This window comes from Saimiri boliviensis, chromosome 6, assembly GCF_048565385.1.
Source record: "Saimiri boliviensis isolate mSaiBol1 chromosome 6, mSaiBol1.pri, whole genome shotgun sequence".
Taxonomy (NCBI): Eukaryota; Metazoa; Chordata; class Mammalia; order Primates; family Cebidae; genus Saimiri; species Saimiri boliviensis.
Genome location: NC_133454.1, coordinates 130,530,828 through 130,550,314, shown reverse-complemented (window position 1 = coordinate 130,550,314; position 19,487 = coordinate 130,530,828). Strand labels below are relative to the sequence as shown.

The 19,487-nt window shown below is 54.6% G+C and overlaps 1 protein-coding gene and 1 long non-coding RNA gene across 7 annotated transcripts; one reads left to right on the top strand and one right to left on the bottom strand.

Annotated features, from left to right (window-relative positions):
* Nucleotides 1-4,230, bottom strand: LOC141584926 (uncharacterized). Of its 3 annotated transcripts, XR_012518229.1 has the most exons (4): nucleotides 3,903-4,230; nucleotides 3,420-3,504; nucleotides 1,561-1,802; nucleotides 1-524 (listed from the first exon to the last, which is right to left on the bottom strand). It is a non-coding gene; the product is annotated as an uncharacterized LOC141584926 (long non-coding RNA). The 3 variants fall into 3 exon arrangements; XR_012518227.1 differs by having other exon boundaries at nucleotides 1,561-3,504; XR_012518228.1 differs by lacking the exons at nucleotides 1,561-1,802; nucleotides 3,420-3,504.
* Nucleotides 4,231-4,438: 208 nt separating this feature from the next.
* Nucleotides 4,439-18,198, top strand: DHCR7 (7-dehydrocholesterol reductase). 4 transcript variants are annotated; one of them, XM_039471260.2, is made up of 9 exons: nucleotides 4,439-4,526; nucleotides 5,164-5,285; nucleotides 8,420-8,523; nucleotides 9,163-9,385; nucleotides 11,287-11,377; nucleotides 12,146-12,359; nucleotides 14,471-14,675; nucleotides 15,557-15,688; nucleotides 17,647-18,198. In XM_039471260.2, exons 3-9 carry the CDS (start codon nucleotides 8,426-8,428, stop codon nucleotides 18,109-18,111), a joined length of 1,428 nt encoding a protein of 475 aa, XP_039327194.1. In that variant the 5' UTR covers nucleotides 4,439-4,526; nucleotides 5,164-5,285; nucleotides 8,420-8,425; the 3' UTR covers nucleotides 18,112-18,198. The 4 variants fall into 4 exon arrangements, with proteins under 4 accessions (XP_039327194.1, XP_039327195.1, XP_010350198.1 ...); XM_039471261.2 differs by having other exon boundaries at nucleotides 4,439-4,547; XM_010351896.3 differs by lacking the exon at nucleotides 4,439-4,526 and adding an exon at nucleotides 4,548-4,610.
* Nucleotides 18,199-19,487: the final 1,289 nt, after the last annotated feature.

Here is a 19,487-nt window from a genome sequence, read left to right as displayed (position 1 = left end):
TTTGGAAAAAGAGGAGGCTTTATTTCTTGTAAAGGGTCGTAGCCTACAAGGCGGCAGCCATCCCTCAGGCTGGGAATGGTCTTCAGCCAAGGCCAGAGACAGGCACTTCCAAGGCGGAGGGGTCGGGACAGGGGCTCTATGCTGAGGGGATTGGCAAAACATACATATTCAGCAGGTTACAGGAGGAGCTATGAATATTCTCGAAGCTGGTCCTGACACATGCCCTCTCAGTGAGCAAAGCATGTAATTTATGATGCATGTTCACTTTGATGTGGAGTCTTAACACTCACAATCTTACTTCAGAGCCTTTACGGCCAAAGGTCTTTTCAGGACAGAGGCATGCAGGTGCGTCATCTCTACAAACCCGTCACAGCCAGTCCAGGGTCCGTGGTCTCTTACCAGGAGAAAGCCACTGAAGTCAGTCTCCTGCCCAATCACAGCTGTCAAGGCTGGTGAGTCAGTCAGCACCTCGTGGAGCTGCAGTTGTTTTCATATTGCTGATCCCAAGGCCAGTGCTTCTGTGGCTAACAGAGAAACAGAAAAACCTTGTGGCCCTTAGAACAGTTTCGTCTCTACGTGTGGGATGCCTGACTCACGCTTGCCTCGAAAGGCTTCAGGTCCTGTTTATTAACTCGGTATCTTATTGCCAGAGTCCATTCTATCAGTCTTACGATTTCTGTTTTAACATGAATGCTAGCCAATTGTGTCCAAACTCCAAAACGAAGGGCTACACCCACCCAGGTGTGTCTCATCTCCCCTGCTGTCATATCTGGGAACTCAGTTGTGGTTTGTTTGTTTTTTTGAGACGGAGTCTTGCTCTGTCACCCAGGCTGGAGTGCAGTGTCTCACTCTCAGCTCACAACCTCTGCCTCCCGGGTCCAAGCGTTTCTCCTGCCTCAGCCTCCTGAGTAGCTGGGATTACAGGTGCCCGCCACCTCGCCCGGCTAACTTAGGTATTTTTAGTAGAGATGGGGTTTCACCATCTTGGCCAGGCTGGTCTCGAACTCCTGACCTCATGATCCACCAGCCTCAGCCTCCCCAAGTGCTGAGATTACAGGCGTGAGCCGTGGCACCCATCCTGGGAACTTAGTTTTAAGGTTTTCTGTTGTCCCCTCAGTCAAGAGGGGCGTCCCTTTGGTCAATGCAGGGGCTTAGGATTTTATTTATAGCTTACGTACATATACTTGTTTTCACATTTTTAATCATGTTTTTCCTGTCTGTAAAGTAATGCTTGTTCATGGCAATTTGGAAACGCCACAAAAACACAAGAATGTTACACATGCTAAGTTATTTAATCCTCACAACGTCACCTTGGGGTAGTTTTCATGCCTCTGAAATCCCACACGATCTGCTCAAATTATCTCCTGCCAACAGTGGCTGACACTAGGCCTGGCAGAGAAGGTGAGGATCCTTGAACATCTGGTTGTCCCAGAAAATAAGGAAGTTATCGAAGGATGGTAGGGACATGTCATTTGAAAAAAGAAGCCAATTTGAAGGGGTTCCCATGAGCCAAATATAAGACAATACAGTAAGAATCATGCCATGTGCTATGGCTCATACCTGTAACCCCAGAGGCGAGCAGAACACCTGAGGTTGAGAGTTCGAGACCAGTCTGACCAACATGGAGAAACCCCGTCTCTACTAAAAATCCAAAATTAGCTGGGCATGGTGGCACATGCCCGTAATCCCAGTTACTCAGGAGGCCGAGGCAGGAGAATCACTTGAACCTGGGAGGTGGAGGTTGCAGTGAGCCAAGATTGTGCCATTGCACTACAGCCTGGGCAACAGGAGTGAAACTCCGCCTAAAAAAAAAAAAAGAAAAATCATAACTCAGTTAAAAAATCCATTAAGGCATACAATAAAAAATAAAAGAGGAAATTCTCTACAGAGGAATGCTTGTTAATAAATAATTTGTTAATAAATGTCAAGGGAATAAAATTAGAAAACTCACACTTTGTCCCAAGAAATAAGGGATTCAGGTAAGAGTCTTCATTAAATGTTAGTTTACTGGGTGAAAGGTAGTTCGGGAACAGAATATTTACAATCTCAAAGTATCACTGTACCAATTTCTCATTAATCATAAAAGGAAAAACAGAGACTTCTGGCAGAAACCACTGAGCCCCACTATCAAACTCACTTTCCATCATGGAGCACAGTGATGTGTTGTCTTAGAAAAGAAAACTGCAGGACTCTCAATTGATTATGTGAACCTAAGCAACAGAGCAAGGTCTCATCTCTAAATAAAAATGAAAAAATAAATGTATTATGTCAAGGGGGAAATTAAGTCCTAGAAACTGGGTCACATGGCATGGTCATAATTTTGTCTTTTAGATTATAGGTTAATGTTTTTCTTTATCATTTATGTTTTATAAATGACTAGGAAAGACCACAGACCAGACCTCCTCCCCTTTTAATTATTGATCTTTGATAGATTGTGTCTTATAATCCTGTATTTAACTCAGACCAGACTCCTACATCTTCAGTGTAATGTTAAATATACCTTCCTTCCAAAAAAGACCACCTCAATTGGTCAGATTATCGCTTTATGCTAAACCTGACATAAAAGATGTTAAAATTCTGTTAAACTTCCCTAAACTTTGTCTACATAAATGATCCCGAACATCTACGCTTTGAAACACTGATTTCCATTCTTTAAAATCTGTGCTTCCCAGGTGCCCTGTGCTCAAACTTTGCACTCCAGTGAACTCTCTTTAATCTAAATTCTGACCTGTTTGGCTCTTTTAGGTTGACAGCCTCTGACAAGATAAAACATGCTTTATGTAGCGTATTATCCTGCCAAGAAAAGAGCATAGCCTGAGTGCACAGTATGGCTCCCTGATTAGATCCCGAGGTTTAAAAAGGGGTGTAGGCGAGGCTCAGGGGCTCACACCTGTAGTCCTAGCACTGTGGGAGGCCATGGTGGGAGGATCGCTTGAGCCCGGGAGTTCGAGACCAGCTTGGGTAGCATAGTGAGACCCCTGTCTCTACAAAAAAAAAAAAAAAAAAAAAAAAAAAAAGCCAAGTGTGGTGGCATGCTCCTGTAGTCCCAGCTACTCAGGAGTGGGAGGGAAGAGAACCGCTTGGGCCCAGCAGTTCAAGGCTGCAGTGAGCTGCGATCATGCCACTGCACTCCAGCCTGTGTGGCAGAGACCCCGTCTCTAAAAGCAAAATAATAGCAAAAGGGCTGTAGAGGGCATTATTGGGACAACCGGGGGAAACCAGAGATGGGGACAGATGACAGCTGTGAACTGATGTGGGCACTGTATTTTGTTCTCGTTCTTAGGAAATGGATACTGAAGTATTTGGGTGGGGGCGGGGATCATGGTATCTGCAACTAATGAATGGTGGAAGTGAGTGGGGAGAAAAACAGAAAAACACAGAGAGAGAGAGAGAGAGAGAGAGAAATGAAACGTGGCCACCTGTTCACCCTGCTGACTCCAGGACTCTGCGTGTTCCCCTGACGTTCAAGTTGTTTGTATGCCGAGCATTTTTCAAACTAAAAAGCTGCAGGGTAAAAATAAAGCATGATGTCTCTGAGGGCCACAGAGATGTGGCGATCAGACTGTTCTGCCGGTAAAGATAGCCTGTTACCCGAGCTGTTGGGTGTGGGGTCAGCAGACACCCTCGGCTGTCCCCACCTCCAGGGCCGCCACGCCCCAGGTCATGCCCTCGCAACCAGACCCGTGTCCAAGAGCTGACGCGCGTGTCTGGGTCTCACTATGGCTCAGCTTCTCCCTTTGCCCTGCTGCTCCCTCCCCCATGGTGTCATTAGCTGCAGATACCATGATACCCCCTGTCCCGTCCTCGCACAGGTGTGCCCCCTAATAAGCAGGCCACCCAGACTCCATCTCGGGTCACTTTGGCGGTCTCCCAGCGGCGAGCCTCCCCTGACACCCGGTTACCTGGAGGATCCCCTTCGCCCCAGGACGTGAGCCCCGGGAGGAGGGATTGTGTGTGTTTTCTCCTCGCGGTGCACGGGCGCCTGGACACACGCTCCATCCACGTGCGTCGCGAGCCGCCGACGCCCTATTTGTAGAGGAGGAAACTGAGGCACGGAGGCCCAAGATCATCCAGGTGATGAGGAGCCTGGCGCGTTCTCCGCGCGGCCCACGTGGCCTCCCCGCGTTGGGCCCCGCGCGAGCCCCAGCCCTGAGCCCGTCACACCTCCGGCGGGTCCAAGCGCACCCTGGCAAGGCACCTGAGTCTGCGCCCACCCGCGGGGGCCGGGGCGGGGCGGGGCGGCGGGGCGGGGCGGCGGGGCGGGGCGGCGGGGCGGGGCCTGGGCTGTCAATCTCGAGCCCGGCCGCTGCCGAGTGGCGGGCGCGGTGGGCCCGGAGTCAGCTCAGGTGGCTCGGCCAATCGCGGGGCGTGAGGCGTCCGGGCGCGCAGCGTCCGCCTCCGATTGGCAGGCAGTCGCTGACGTCATACGGGGGCGGGAGCCCTTACAGGACTTAGGAGACTCTGGCCCCTGGCTAGGGACTCTGCAGCGCGGAGCCGTGCGCGCGGGGAAGGGGGCGCGTGCGCAGGTGAGGGGCCGAGGCGCGCAGGTGAGGGGCCGAGGCGCGCAGGTGAGGGGCCGAGGCGCGCAGGTGAGGGGCCGAGGCGCGCAGGTGAGGGCTGGAGGTGTGCGCAGGTGAGGGGCCGAGGCGTGCGCAGTGGGGGACACGTGACCAGGTGAGCAGGTGCCCACGCGCAGGGCGTGGGTGGGTGGGGTCGGGGTCAGGAAGTGTGCGCGCAGGTGGGGAGAGGATCGCGCTCACAGGTGGGGGCCGCTGGGGCTCCGGGGAGGCGGGGCGGAGGCTTCGGGGCGCGGGGCGCCCCCTACCCACGAGCTGACCTCCCACCAGGAGCCGACCGCCTCCCCACCAGCCGACCCCTGCGGGATGCTCTGGGGGCTGCCTGGCTCCCGGATCGGCTCCTGGCCTGGATGCCGCGCTCCGCTGCGGCGCCTTCCCGTGCCCCACCTGTTGTTCGCCCCCTTGTCTGTCAGTGGCGAGCCGGGCACAGCAGCTCTACCATGAGACTGCCCTCCCTGACTGGGCCTGTTGAGGCCCTGAGCGCCGAGCTTGTGCCTCTTGCTCGACTCCAACTGTGGACCTTGAGGGTCTGCCCTCTCCTGAAATGTCAGCTCCCTGGGGGTCTTCATCTTTGTGTTCCCTGCAGGACTTTGTTTAGCCGGTTGAGAAGGATCAAACTGGCATTTGGAGCACAGGTGTCTAGAAACTTTTAAGGGGCCAGTTCAAGAAGGAAAACTTCCCTTCTGCTGTGAAACTACTTGGCAGGAGGTAAGTGCCTCTCAGTGCCCTGGATCCTGGGCGCAGGCTGTGGCTTCACAGTGTTGAAACAATACGGACGGACTGGTCCACCAGCTCTCAAATGCCAACGGCTGTCTGAGCCTCTTATGAGTAAAATGCACCATACGCAGGGCGCCTCCCCTTTGCTCCCAGCCATCTACTGGAAAGGATGTTGCTTATATGCCTATTACAAAACTCAGCGCTTGTGACTGAAGAGCTGACTCGTGGGTGAGTGAACTGTAATATGCAAAAGCTACTTTTTATGTCTGGGTTTAATCCCTTTTGACAACATTCTCCCCGTGGCTTTTTCACACTTCAGCTCTGAGGTTACACATCCCCCAACCGTTTTTGCAGTTTCACGGTATGTTACATGATCAAATGTTGGTACCAGGCATTGTCTCCCGGTAGCTTATCTTTTTTTTTTTTTTTGAGACGGAGTTTCGCTCTTGTTACCCAGGCTGGAGTGCAATGGCGCGATCTCGGCTCACCGCAACCTCCGCCTCCTGGGTTCAGGCAATTCTCCTGCCTCAGCCTCCTGAGTAGCTGGGATTACAGGCACACACCACCATGCCCAGCTAATTTTTTGTATTTTTAGTAGAGACGGGGTTTCACCATGTTGACCAAGGATGGTCTCGATCTCTTGACCTCGTGATCCACCCGCCTCAGCCTCCCAAAGTGCTGGGATTACAGGCGTGAGCCACTGCACCCGGCCTTCCTGGTAGCTAATCTATGACTTGGGGCAAGAAGGATGTCAGCTCATTCTGTTTAGCCTTCCGGTGAGGCAAGCCTGCATGTGGATGGTCCGGATTAACATGAGTCAGTGTGGAAATGAGGGATGGGAGGGAGTGGGGCACTGAGCTGATAAGCTTGGGTTGGGAAGAAACTAAGCTTGAATCTTACCTTGCTGAGAGCCTGGGGCAGAGGAACTGTCTAAAGCAAGCTGGCAGGTGCCCACAGAGCCTGGGGCAGAGGAACTGTCTAAAGCAAGCTGGCAGGTGCCCACGAACAGCCGAGGGTGGGGTGATCTTGAGATCAGTCTCACTAGGGTGTCAGCTCTTCTCAGAGGCACTTTTCTTTTATCCACTTTGATTTTACAGATAAAAGAGTGACTGGCACACGCTCTGTATTAGTATTTGGAGCCGTAGAGACACTGGGTCCCTTCCCATCAAGACCTCTTGTCCTGCTTTGTACATCATGGGCACTTCATAAACTTGTGTAAATTGAATTAAGTGCTGCTACTGCAGTTCTCACACCACACAAGGAAAATGTCTTTTATCGTTGAAATGTTTAAAATGAACGTACATTTTTATTAAAGTAATTCATGCTCACATATTTTTAAATATCAGTGTTAAAAGGCTTCAAAAGAAATAGTCTCTACCACATCCAATATTCTTGCTTGTGAGCAGCAAACACTTTTTTCATTCTTTTAGCTACTTTTGTGTTGTTGTTTGTACCTACTTATTTCTAAGTAATTTGCTTTAAGCACCCCCAACTTTGCGAATTTCCTTGTGTGCATACAATAGTCAATCAATAGAGTATACATTGTTATGAGAAAGTTACAATTATTCACTGTTGAGCCATAGTAAGGTCTTATAATTATGGTTGCTTTTTAACTTCAATGCATGACTTTTTATTTTTCCTGGAGTTAACTGTTGCCTCACTTTTTTTTCATTTGGTAAGGTTACTATGCGTCGATCATTCATTTTCTTCTGGATGCTCTAACTGAGCTGTCACACATATCGGTAATTTTCCTACACACTCAGATGCAACGAAATTCATCATTTTCATTTCCTGTCTTTCTTAGCCATTCATCTTGTACCCATGTGGACTGGTTCCTGACTAGTCAGTCCTCCTACACAGCTGTCCTCTTGGGACTTGCCCTTGCCCTTTCATGGATGTCCCTTCGGCAGCTCTCTTGGACTTCCAGTTTCCTGGATCCCGTGTTGTCCTTGAGTAATAGTTCACACAGGAATAAAATTCTAGGTTGCAAAAAAGTTTTCCTCAGAATTTTGACATTTTTCATCATTGCCTTCTAGCATCCAGCTTGCTGTTGGGAAATCTAAGGCTATCATGATTCTTACTCCTGGGTTTTCTCTAAAAGCTTTGATATTTTAAAGCTTCACAGTGATGAACTTGTTCTGGAAGTGGGGATGCCACTGCTTCCCCCAAATTATAACCATGTAGAGCAGCTGTGGGTACCTAGAGACATTCTGTTTTCTCTCTCTCTTTTTGTAGGGTGATTATTGAGGGTCCCATATAGGCCACTGTTTGAGGCCCTGGTAGTAGAACAATTAAGAAGATAGACAATTCCTGCCCTTGGGAAGCTTACATTCTAGTGAGGGGAGGCAGACTACACACAAACGAATAATTCTAGGTGATGGGGAGGGTTACTAAGAAAATAAAGTACGCGGTGGAGGGCCTTGGCAGGGAACCTGGGGAGAGCTGCTTCAGATTGGCTGGGAGGGCAGAGCTCCCTAGGAGGGGACATTTTGTGTGAGCCCTGGGCAAGGACACCTGCAAACATGCTCTAAGCAGAGGAAGTCCATGAAACGGACGACTTAAACCGTGTTCAAGGATGAGTGAAGACCCCTGTGTTCCTGGAGCCGAGGGGGATGGGGGGCATGATGTGTGGGAGGGAGGGAGGGAGGGAGGGAGGAGCCAATTTGTGCTATAAGAGGGAGGGGCGTTCTGCCATGTTTGGGGAATGAGCTGAGACAAGCAAGAGCAGGCACAGGAAGGCCGGGGGGGAGGGTACTGCAGGGTCTAGGGGAGGAGAGACAGTCTAAGACAGGATAATTTCTTCCCTGCTTGGAATCCGCTGTCGGGGACAGGGTACTGGGAAGGTGTGCAAAGGAGGCCAGCCCCACCAGGCCCAGGAGCAGCGGTGGATGCAGGAGGGACAGGCGGTGTCTGTTCTTGGAGGGATGCATGGATGCAGGAGGGACAGGCGGTGTCTGTTCTTAGAGGACACGTGGATGCAGGAGGGAAAGGCGGTGTCTGTTGGAGGGATGCGTGGATGCAGGAGGGAAGGGTGGTGTCTGTTCTTTGAGGACACGTGGATGCAGGAGGGAAAGGCGGTATCTGTTTTTGGAGGGATGATGTGAGCAAGGTTCTCCTTCCTACAGGGCCCAATGGCTGCAAAGTCGCAGCCCAGCGCTCCCAAAACCAAGAGTCTAGACGGCGTCACCCATGGCAGAACCACATCTCAAGGGCAGTGGGGCCGGGCCTGGTAAGGATCTTGCCTGTTCTCCCAGCTAGAAAGTCAAGTGTAGTTTCAGAGCTTTCCAGCCTTGGGAAGTGTATGGACCCAAAGGAATGAATGACCTATTTAAAAAAATAGAAAATGATTTTTGTCAAGACTAATGAAAGGTAAGCAGTTTTCCACTTTGTAAAGTAAGGAATTAGAAAAAGAAAAACTAGAAATCATGGTCGGTCAACAACGTCGGAAAGAGACGGCCTTAAAGGACAGCGGGGGGGGCTTCCCACCCCCCTGGGGTGTTGTGTGTGTCACAGCTCCCATTTTGCCATAGGGCCATGGGGTCTTAGCGTGGGTGAGTGTCCTCCCCGGCCTGGAACTGCGGAAACCGTGGCCTTGGTGGTCCTGAAAGGCCTACACGCGCTCACATTCTGGGCTCTGGGCCTAGGTGGGGCCGCAGATGGATCCGCCAGTTAATTGACGGCAGTAAAGCAGAATGCTCAGTGGCTCCTCTGGCCGCAAGGAGGGTACACGCCAGGAGCTAACGCCGCCTTCTCTCGTGGGGCTGCCGGTGGGTGTGAGCATCAGGCCCCCCAGAGAGCCTCTCCTCGGGTCCTGAGGAGCCCCGGGGTGGATGGGCCCCCGTGTGACTGCCCGTGTCCGCCCTCGCAGGGAGGTGGACTGGTTTTCCCTGGCGAGCGTCATCTTCCTCCTGCTGTTCGCGCCCTTCATCGTCTATTACTTCATCATGGCCTGTGACCAGTACAGCTGCGCCCTGACTGGCCCCGTGGTGGACGTCGCCACTGGGCGTGCTCAGCTCTCAGACATCTGGGCTAAGACCCCACCTATAACGAGGAAAGCCGCCCAGCTCTATACCTTCTGGGTCACCTTCCAGGTCAGCAGCCCCAGCCCTGGGGTCGGGGCATAGTAGGTGGGCAGCGTGCCCTCCTGCTGGGTCATCCTTCCATTTGTCTGGTACATGGAACCTGACTCAGGTTGAAATCCGGGTTCCCAGGACCCAGCAGGGCAGTCCCTGGACTCTGGTGTGTTCAGATGCATCCTCAGATGTGGGGCGGGGGCACCTGTCCCATCGATATTTGATACACCTTCATACCATTCCCAGATGCGGTTCCTGAGCACGCCCAGCTCTGCAGGGACCAGCTGAGGGTGGGAGCGAGACCCCGTGGGAGGGCAGGGCCAGCCCGAGGAAGCCCCACAGTCGGCAGGAATCTTGGCTCACACCAGGCCTCCAAAGGAGCATCTCAGTCCCCAAAGGGACGCTGTCAGTCATGAAATGCCACTCAGCGAAGCCAAGGCCGTGTCTCCCCACAGGAGTCGTGGCAGGTCCGGGATGTCCTTAGCTCTGTTGTGTCCCCACTGGCCTCCGAGTCCAGAGGGAGTTCCAGGAACGGGTTGTTTCTACAGAAAACCCGGCACACCCAGGGGCGGTGATCATCACCTGAACCAGAAAAAGGTTTTCAGGGAAACGGTGCTAGAAGGAGGCCTGGGTTTTCCTTCCTGGGAGGGAGGATGGCACAGATCATAATTTTTAAATTTTTTTTGAGATGGAGTCTCGCTCTGTCACCCAGGCTGGAGTGCAATGGCGCGATCTCGACTCACTGCAGCCTCCCCCTCCAGGCTCAAGCGATTCTCCTGTGTCAGCCTCCCGAGTAGCTGGGACTGCAGGCTCTCACTGTCATGCCTGGCTAATTTTGATATTTTTATTAGAGACGGGGTTTCACCATACTGGTCACTGGTCTTAAACTCCTGACCTCGTGATCCGCCCGCCTCGGCCTCCCACAGTGCTGGGGTGACAGGTGTGAGCCACTGTGTCCGGCCCAGATCATGGCTGGCCATTTCTCCCCAGGGTCCAAGCTTTTGGGCTCCAGAATCCTTCTCAGTTCAGATCTCTTGGTCCCTTTGAGTGAAGAATGTCAGGGGCAATGTGAATGAGAAATAGACAAAAAGCGGGAACCCCCACCTGTCCCTCCACAGACGGACACACAGAACAGAACGCTAGTTAACAATGGAAGGCATGAGGAAGGCTCTGATGCAGGCCGCAAGGTGGATGACCCTTGAAGATGATGCTGAGCCAGAGAAGCCAGTCACAAACACCACTTACTGTGTGGGTCCGTCTGTATGCAGTGCCCAGAACAGGCAGATCTGCAGAGGCAGAAAGCTCAGTGGTAGCCAGGGCAGCAGGGACAGGGAATGCAGAGTGACCACGGACGGGAACCACATTTTGAAAGACGATGAACAAGTTCTGGAATGAGTGGCGATGGTTGCACAACCAACGATGTAAATGCACTAAATGCTGCTGAACTGTGTGCTTTAAAAGGGTGAATTTTAGCCGGGGGTGGTGGGCACAGCTGTAGCCCCAGCTCCTCGGGCTGCTGAGGTGGAAGGATCAGGAGCTCAGGAGGTCAGCACTGCAGTGAGCTATGATCGCACCACCGCGTTCCAGCCCGGGTGCTAGAGCAAGACCTCATCTAAAAAACATTTTTAAGGTGAATTTTGTAGGATTCTCCTTTTTTAAAAGGTCACCGGGAGGGATCTGTGTGCTCTCCTGAGGGGGGAATGGAGCCGTGCGGGAGAACACGTTGGCGCTTTTCCTGGTTGATGAGTTTACTGTCCCAGAACCACCTTCAAAACCAGCAGCCCAGCATTTTGAGCTTCCAGGAGCCGTAAGCGCTTCCAGAAGAAAAAGAGTGTGATTGCGATTCTCCTGTCCTGCTGTGCGTCCCCCTTTGCAGGTGGCCTCCAGGCGGGGGTGACCAGGCTGCTTCTGTGTTTCAGGTGCTTCTGTACACGTGTCTCCCAGACTTCTGCCATAAGTTCCTCCCCGGCTATGTAGGAGGCGTCCAGGAGGGGGCTGTGACTCCTGCAGGTAGCCCCCCCCCCACCCTCCGCAGGCTCCCGTTCCTGTCCCTTCCTCTCAGGGGCCTGTCCTCCCCCATGCTGCTTCCTCCCTAAGACTTGTCACAGAATGGAAATCCGTTTCGCTTGGAGATTTTTCACAGCACCAGGCCTCAAAAACCATTGAGGGACACTGGAGCTGGGTCACACCCAGGTTAGAAATCCTTGCCATCCTTGGAAACCCACAAGGAGCCTGGCTTCATGCCTCTCATGTGGGTGCAGACTAGAATCCCACCTGACTCTGCCCTGAGAGGCTCCGTGTTTCGGGGCGTGAGTGGGCCGAGGCACTCCCCAACAATTACAGAAGGGGCCAGGGACACCACAGGGCCATCCTCACTTGCTTCTGCCCCTCAGCCCTGACTACCTTGTCAGACTGCGTACCTGTCACTCAGCCTACGGCCAGTTAACGCCATGCAGAACCAAAGGATGGATCGGCCTCCTCTCCCACCTCCCGGGATAGATCAGCCTCCTCTCCCACCTCCCGGGATAGATCAGCCTCCTCTCCCACCTCCCAGGACGGATTGGCCTCTTCTCTTGCCTCCCAGGAGTTAGGGGGAGCAGGCAGTTCCTTGGCCAAGGGTGTAGGGGTCTCAGAGATGGTGCCTGGGGCCGTGGATGAGGGTCTGTAGCAGCGGAGGCTCAGGGAGTGGCCAGGGCCCCCGCCAGGCATGCTTCAGCCCAGCCAAGCTCCTCACCGTAGGCTGGGAAAGCGCCTTGATTTCTGAGTCCTCATCCGCAGGGATTGTGAACAAGTATCAGATCAACGGCCTGCAAGCCTGGCTCGTCACGCACCTGCTCTGGTTTGTGACTGCTCACCTCCTGTCCTGGTTCTCACCCACCATCATCTTCGACAACTGGATCCCGCTGCTCTGGTGCGCCAACATCCTCGGCTACACCGTCTCCACCTTTGCGATGGTCAAGGGCTACCTCTTCCCCACCAGCGCCAGAGACCGGTACGTTCTTAGCAGCGGGTCCAGCCTGAGGCGGAAAGCCGAAACTTCCACCACTGGGCTTTTTTTTTGCTGCCTTGGGGCGGGTTGTTGTGAAGCATCGAATTGGGTGGCTTCTCCAGCCTTGGCAAGAATGCAGCTGAAGATGGCCAGGTCAGATGTGGTGGCCGGATCGCGGCCTTCAGGGCTGTCGTGGGGGTAGGGAAGCCAGAAAGAACTTCCGGCTTGGGACACGGGCAGCCCATGGCCTCTTTGGGCTAGGTGGTGAGGCCCAAAACAACCTTAGTGAAGAGTGCTGGTATCCCTGTGGCTTTAACAGCTTCGCAGGAGAGCCCTGCTGGTCTGTACCCAGCATGGAAGCCTTGGCTGGACAGTGGTCACGCCCACATCTGTCTGTCCACTCATCCATTCACCTGCCCATCTCCCCACCCATGCACCCCAGTCCACCCATTCATCCACCTACTCACCCATCATCTACCCACCCGTCACCCCATCCTGTTTACCCACCCATTATCCATCCATCTCTCCATCAGCCGCACGCACCCACCCATCATCCATCTGTCCAAACACCCATCATCCATCTATCCATCCACCCATCATCCATCCACCTCTCCATCACCCACATCCACCCACCCATCATCCATCTGTCCATCCACCCATCATCCATCTGTCCATCCACGTATCATCCATCTGTCCGTCCACCCATCATCCATCCATCCATCCATCACCCGCACCCACTCACCCATCATCCATCTGTCTAAATACCCATCATTCATCTGTCCATCCACCCATCCCTCCACCTACTCTCCCATCATCCATTCATCTATCTGCCCATCCACAGACCCACCCACCCATTTACTCGCCTATCTCCCCATACATCCACCCACCCACCCGCCTACCCATCCATCATCCATCTCATCCGCCTGCCCATCCACCCTCCACCCACCTACCCATCTATCTACCCACCCGTCATCCATTTGTCTGTCCACCCAACCACCTACCCACCCACCAACACATCTCAGCACGTACCCATCCATCCGCCCATCATCCATTCACCTACCCATCCGTCAACTCATCCGCCCATCATTTGCCATCCACCTGCTCATCTCCCATCCCTTTCCCCCATTCTTCCACCCACTCATCCTCCCATCCACCCGTCCATCCATCGTCCGTCCATCATCAACAAATGTTTGGTGGGGTTCTCTTGGGGACAGCTGCGGGCAGTGGGTCTTACAATTCAGTCAGGGGGATCTAAGAAACCACGGTGTGTTTCCTTTAACTGTTCCCACCTAGGCTCATGGGAGACGTTTCTGGAGGATGACTCTTTGTAGCTTGTGTGTTACCAGGTGATGAGGCTGGCCTTTGATGACTCCTGGAAATCATCCTCGCCACCTTATAATCACCAATGGTTGTAGACTTTGTGTTTTGCTTCTTTCTACTTAGCCTACCTGAGGGAACTAGACATGAAAATCAGATTTGCTAGTTAACACAGAAATTGCTCCGTGTCCTCAGCCAGCTGTACCTGACCTCCACAGGGGTTGTCTTGGCTGATGCTCTGACCGGCTAGGGACTGGGGGATTCCGGTAATTGGGCGAAGAACTTGTCCCATACATGCTGAAAGCCGGGCCCAGGGCAAGTTTTCAGTTGTCTACGTCGACATGATTTATAATGTCACTCACCCATGAGGGGCCACGTGCCCCAAGTGTGCTTCAGACATGTGCTTGGGCCCCAGAATGTCATCTCAGTGTAGTGGAGCCAGTTCTTCGGCTCACCTGTGCCATGCGTCAAGGGAACCTGGAGAAAGCTAGGTGCCAGCCTGAGCCTGTCTCCCACCCTTCCTGGGCACAGAGCAGGTGTCCCGGGACCTCTGCCTGAGCATGTCTCTGCTGAACTGCAGCTGAACGCGAAGAGAGCGTGAATAAGGGTACCGGGAACCAGGCCGACTGAAGCTTCTGGCTGTGGGGGTCCTGGCAGCTCATGGCCACCCTCTGCCTGGGCCATCTCACCTTACCCTTTGGGACCCTGGGCCAGTGCTGGGCTCCCACTAAGCAAGGTGGCCCCGTGTTGTGAGATGTGCCCATCTACTGAATGTATCTTTTATTTGTACTTTTAAGCAAATTCACAGGCAATTTCTTTTACAACTACATGATGGGCATCGAGTTTAACCCCCGGATCGGGGAGTGGTTTGACTTCAAGCTGTTCTTCAACGGGCGCCCCGGGATCGTCGCCTGGACCCTCATCAACCTGTCCTTCGCAGCGAAGCAGCGGGAGCTGCACGGTCACGTGACCAACTCCATGGTCCTGGTCAATATCCTGCAGGTGCCTGTCAGGGCTGGAGGGGGTACAACGCCGATGCTAGCGGGCTCTGGGGAAACCCAAAAGCCAGCGCGTGTTCCCGTGACCTTAATCTGTCACATGTAGTAGAGAATCAGCACCCTCCCCAGGTGTCACCAGGAAGTGGCCGGCGAGCAGATGGTGAAGGAAGCCATCCTCGGGTGTCAGTCACTGCCGCCCTGGGTGGGGAAGGAGGCAGGTGCTGTGCAGCCAGGCGTGGTCCGGGAAGGTCTCCCTTGGGAATTACACCTGGGTAGAATCTGGGGGTGAGTGGGGGTTAACCTGGTAGAGTGGAGGCGAGAGGGCCTGCTCCAGGCACCCCCTATAGCGGGAGAGGGTGGCAAGCCTGGGAAACTGAGGAACGTCCCACATCCTGAGCAGAGAGCATTCAGGAGCTTGGAGCCTGGTGAGGCTGGAGGCCTCATGGAAGTCTGTCTCTTAATCTTAAAAGCAGCAAGGCCCAGAAAGTGTGTGCGGAGCCGGGGTGCAGGGTGGCAGGGATCAGGTGTGTTCAGAAGCATTACCCAGGGAGCCCTCGAGGGTGAGGGAGACTGGTCGGGCTGCGGACGCTGCTCAGGCGGTAGGTTGACCTGGGTTGGATGAATTCCTTCCCCTCAGCACGAGCCATTGCAGGTCCTGAGAATTGGGCTTGAAGAGACGCCAGGGCCATGGGCTCAGGCTGACTCTGAGGACGCCCTTACCGCTGCCCACGTCCCAGGCAGAAACAGCCCCCAATGCGCGTTGCGAAAGTTGCTCAGCAGCTCCCCGAGTGCCCCCTCCCGCTTCCACCTGGAGCGTGGTCGCCCCAAGGCCCGTCTGGGCTCCGGGAGAGCCGGGGTTGGTCAGCGGCGGCTTCTGTGTCGCAGGCCATCTACGTGCTCGACTTCTTCTGGAATGAAACCTGGTACCTGAAGACCATTGACATCTGCCATGACCACTTCGGGTGGTACCTGGGCTGGGGCGACTGTGTCTGGCTGCCGTACCTTTACACGCTGCAGGTGAGGAGCTGGGTAAGGTGGGGGCTGGCCCCGCAGGGCATTTGGAAGGCACATGCAAAGCTTTCTCCTTGCAGAAGTCTCTGTCCTTGGGGGCGCCCAAGCTGCTCCCTGTTTCTCGGAAGAAGGGAAGGCCCATGTATTAGCCAGCTCCGGCACCTTGGGCTACCAGCCAAGGGGGTGGCCTTGAGCATGTTCCCAACACCATCTGCAAAGTAGGGCAGATGCCAGCTCAGGGCTGGATGGGGCTGTGGAGGTGGAGGTGGGTCAGTACAGGCACCGGCAGCAAGGGTCCTCTTCATTCCTGCCTCCTAGCATGCGCTGGGCACTAGGGCAGGGCTGCCCTGGGGGTTCCGAGGCAGTGTGGGACAGCGAATGGCCTTGTCATTGGCATCAAGCCCCCCACTCCCTTCCCAGTTCAATGAGGGCAGCCCTGCTCTGATCTGGGAGGAGTGCTGGGCTCCCAGGTAAGGTGGCCGCTTGACCAGATGGCACCTGCCCATTTGAAGAGCGAGGAGCTCCCTGAGGACAGAAAGAACTCACCCCAGGGCACTCGCTTAGCTGCACGGCGGGGTGGCCTGCCCCAAGAGCTGCACATGAGGGGAGAGAACCAATATGGAGAGGCTGCCACCTGTTCAGGATGTGACAGGCCCAGTGTCACCTGTGACAGCCAGTCCTGTGGGACAGAGGCGCGGGTGCCCTGGAATAGCAGGGCACCCACAACAGAGAGGGCCAGCACCAGGTGGAGGGTGCAGAGCCCCCGCTGGCCCCTGCTCACGCCGGGTCCTCGGAGCCCCGCTTGGCCACCCGGCCTCATTTCTCCACCTGGCTGGCTGCAGGCCCGCTGGCCCCCTGGTTTTATAAATTCCATTTTCCAGGCATGTGACAGTGTAGTGATATATAAAACCTCCTCCTTGCTTTAGTCTCTGCGTGTGTCTTAAGATCTATGTACAATTTGATACTCTATTTGCATTAGGCTTCTCTGAAGAAGTACAATCAGTAGAGGGGTGGAGGGCGTACGTGTAAGAGAGAGGTGTGCTTTTCAGCTCCCGTGATTGAGGGCGGCAAGTCCCAAATCTTCAGGGCAGCCTGGAGCCCCAGAAAAGAGCTGATACTATGTTTCCGTAGAAGGCCGCTTTTCGGCAGATCCCTTCTGCTTTGGGGAAGGTGGAACTTTCGTCTCTTATGGCCTTCAACTGATTGGATGAGGCCCACCCCCATTGTGAAGGATCGTCTGCTCTGCCTGGTCTACTGATTAGCATGTGAAACTCATCTGAAAAATGCTTTACAACTGGAATAGTGTTTCTTCAAATATTGGGGAACATAGTGGATAAGTGGACACATTAAATTGGCCATCACCGTATTAGATTATATACATATATAATTTTTTTTTTTGAGACGGAGTTTTACTCTTGTCACCCAGGCTGCAGTGCAATGGCACAATCTCAGCTCACTGCAACCTCCGCCTCCTGGGTTCAAGCCATTCTCCTGCCTCAGCCTCCTGAGTAGCTGGGATTACAGACATGTGCCACCACACCCGGCTAAATTTGTATTTTTAGTAGAGATGGGGTTTTTCCATGTTGGTCAGCCTGGTCTCGAACTCCCAACCTCAGGTGGTCCACCCACCTCGGCCTCCGAAAGTGCTGGGATTATAGGCATAAGCCACCGTGCCTGGCCTTCAAATTATATTTTTAATACTTACACCTATTTTATATTTATATTATATGTCATCTGTGGGGGCATATAGACACACACACACAGAGACAGGTAGAAGGCAGACCATTCAATTCCCACAGCAGCCCTCGAGGTAGGTGCTTCTATTTATGGAAGAGAACACCCAGGCAAGGCGTGTGTCAGAGGCAGAGCTGGGGTTTGACGCCAAGCCGCCAGGCGCCCGAGCCCACGCTCCTGTCCCCTCCCTGGGTGAAGCACCGCTGGACCCCTTTCTCCTCGCCCCCCAGGGTCTGTACTTGGTGTATCACCCCGTGGAGCTGTCCACCCCGCACGCCGTGGGCATCCTGCTGCTGGGCCTGGTGGGCTACTATGTCTTCCGGGTCGCCAACCACCAGAAGGACCTGTTCCGCCGCACGGACGGGCGCTGCCTCATCTGGGGCAGGAAGCCCAAGGCCATCGAGTGCTCCTACGCATCCGCTGACGGCCAGCGGCACCACAGCAAGCTGCTGGTGTCGGGCTTCTGGGGCGTGGCCCGCCACTTCAACTACGTCGGCGACCTGATGGGCAGCCTGGCCTACTGCCTGGCCTGTGGCGGCGGCCACCTGCTGCCCTACTTCTACATCATCTACATGGCCATCCTGCTGACCCACCGCTGCCTCCGGGACGAGCACCGCTGTGCCAGCAAGTACGGCCGGGACTGGGAGCGCTACACGGCCGCCGTGCCTTACCGCCTGCTGCCTGGAATCTTCTAAGGGGGCACCCCAGGGAGAAGCCCAGCGGGGCTGTCGAGAGTATCTTCTGCCAGGTCCGTGCGGGCGGGCCTCCCAGCTCCGACTCTAGGGGCCTCGGTTTCCTGGCAGGTATCCGGTACACAGTAACACTGTGTTCCTGGCTTTTGTCTTCAAGGAAATTCGAGTTTACACCACTGCCGTGTTACCAACACAGACCGATTTCCTCTGATCGGTGTCCCTGGGGCAGGAGGGTGACCTGGTCACCTCTACTAGTCCTTTGGAGAAAATCGATTTGTCTTAGGAGCCCAGGCCGCACTACGCCGCACAAACTGCTGTCAGACGCGTAGCAGGACGTCTTCCCGCGCCCCGTGATGAGGCTGCATTTATTCTTGCGAAATAAAAGCGGGAGTGGGATGTGGGGTGCGCCGGTTATCGGTGTGTTGCCTTTGAGCTCCGGGTCCCCCTCCCCGGCTGCTCTGCGGCAGCACGCGGGGCCCACGCCACCTTTCTCCTTGGTCGCGTGCACAGTGTTGAATTGGCCAGTGGAAGGTGCCCAGGGACGCTGGGGAGGAAGCAGCTTCTCTTTCCAGCTCCAGGGCTTCTGAGTCATTTCCTTCCTGCTGCATAGCTGCCAGGGGCACACAGCGGGCATCAGGGCGCTCTGCCTGGAGCATGCAGACCTCAGAGGTCCCAGCACCAGCTGTGGCCTTTTGGGTAGGGCGAGTGGGCTCCGCTCCCCGAACCCCTGTGAGCGTCCACCCAGCAGCCTCAGCGCCCATCCCCGGGAAGGAATTTTCGCTTGCCCTGTGACTGCACAGACTCTGGCTCGGACCACCCGGGGAACCCCCTCGGGGGGCCTCCCACACCTTCTCCAGCGAGGAGGTCTCAGTTCAGGCCTTGGGCGGGCACCTCCTTTCACACGCTTTCTTACCTGGGCATTCTCCCTCACCCCTAGAGTGTTGCGTGATACTCTTTTTAAACTTTACACTCTTAGTAGAGTGCATCTTTATATTAAACTTTCCCGGTTGAGATAAATGGCTGTGTGGTTTCTGACTCGTGAATGGGCCTGACCGCGGGTCCGACCGGTACTCGTGGCAGCTTCCGGTATGAGAAGGGACGCCCAAGAGAGGCGCTTGGGTGCGGCGTCAGAGTGTCGGGTACGCATGGGTGCACGGTGCCCCCCCGTCCCTCTCCCTCCCATCTCGGCCCTTTGCTGGGGCTGTTTTCGGGCTGGATGTGGAGAGTGTTCCCTTCACCAAGAAGACGAAGCCAGGCTTGACCACCTGACCCCAGCAAGAGAACGGAGAAGCCAGAAAGATGGTGTCAGGTTTGTCTTACGCCTGGAGAAATGGGAGAGTTTCACACAGGTGACGAGCCAGTGCCCACGCCGGGGCAGG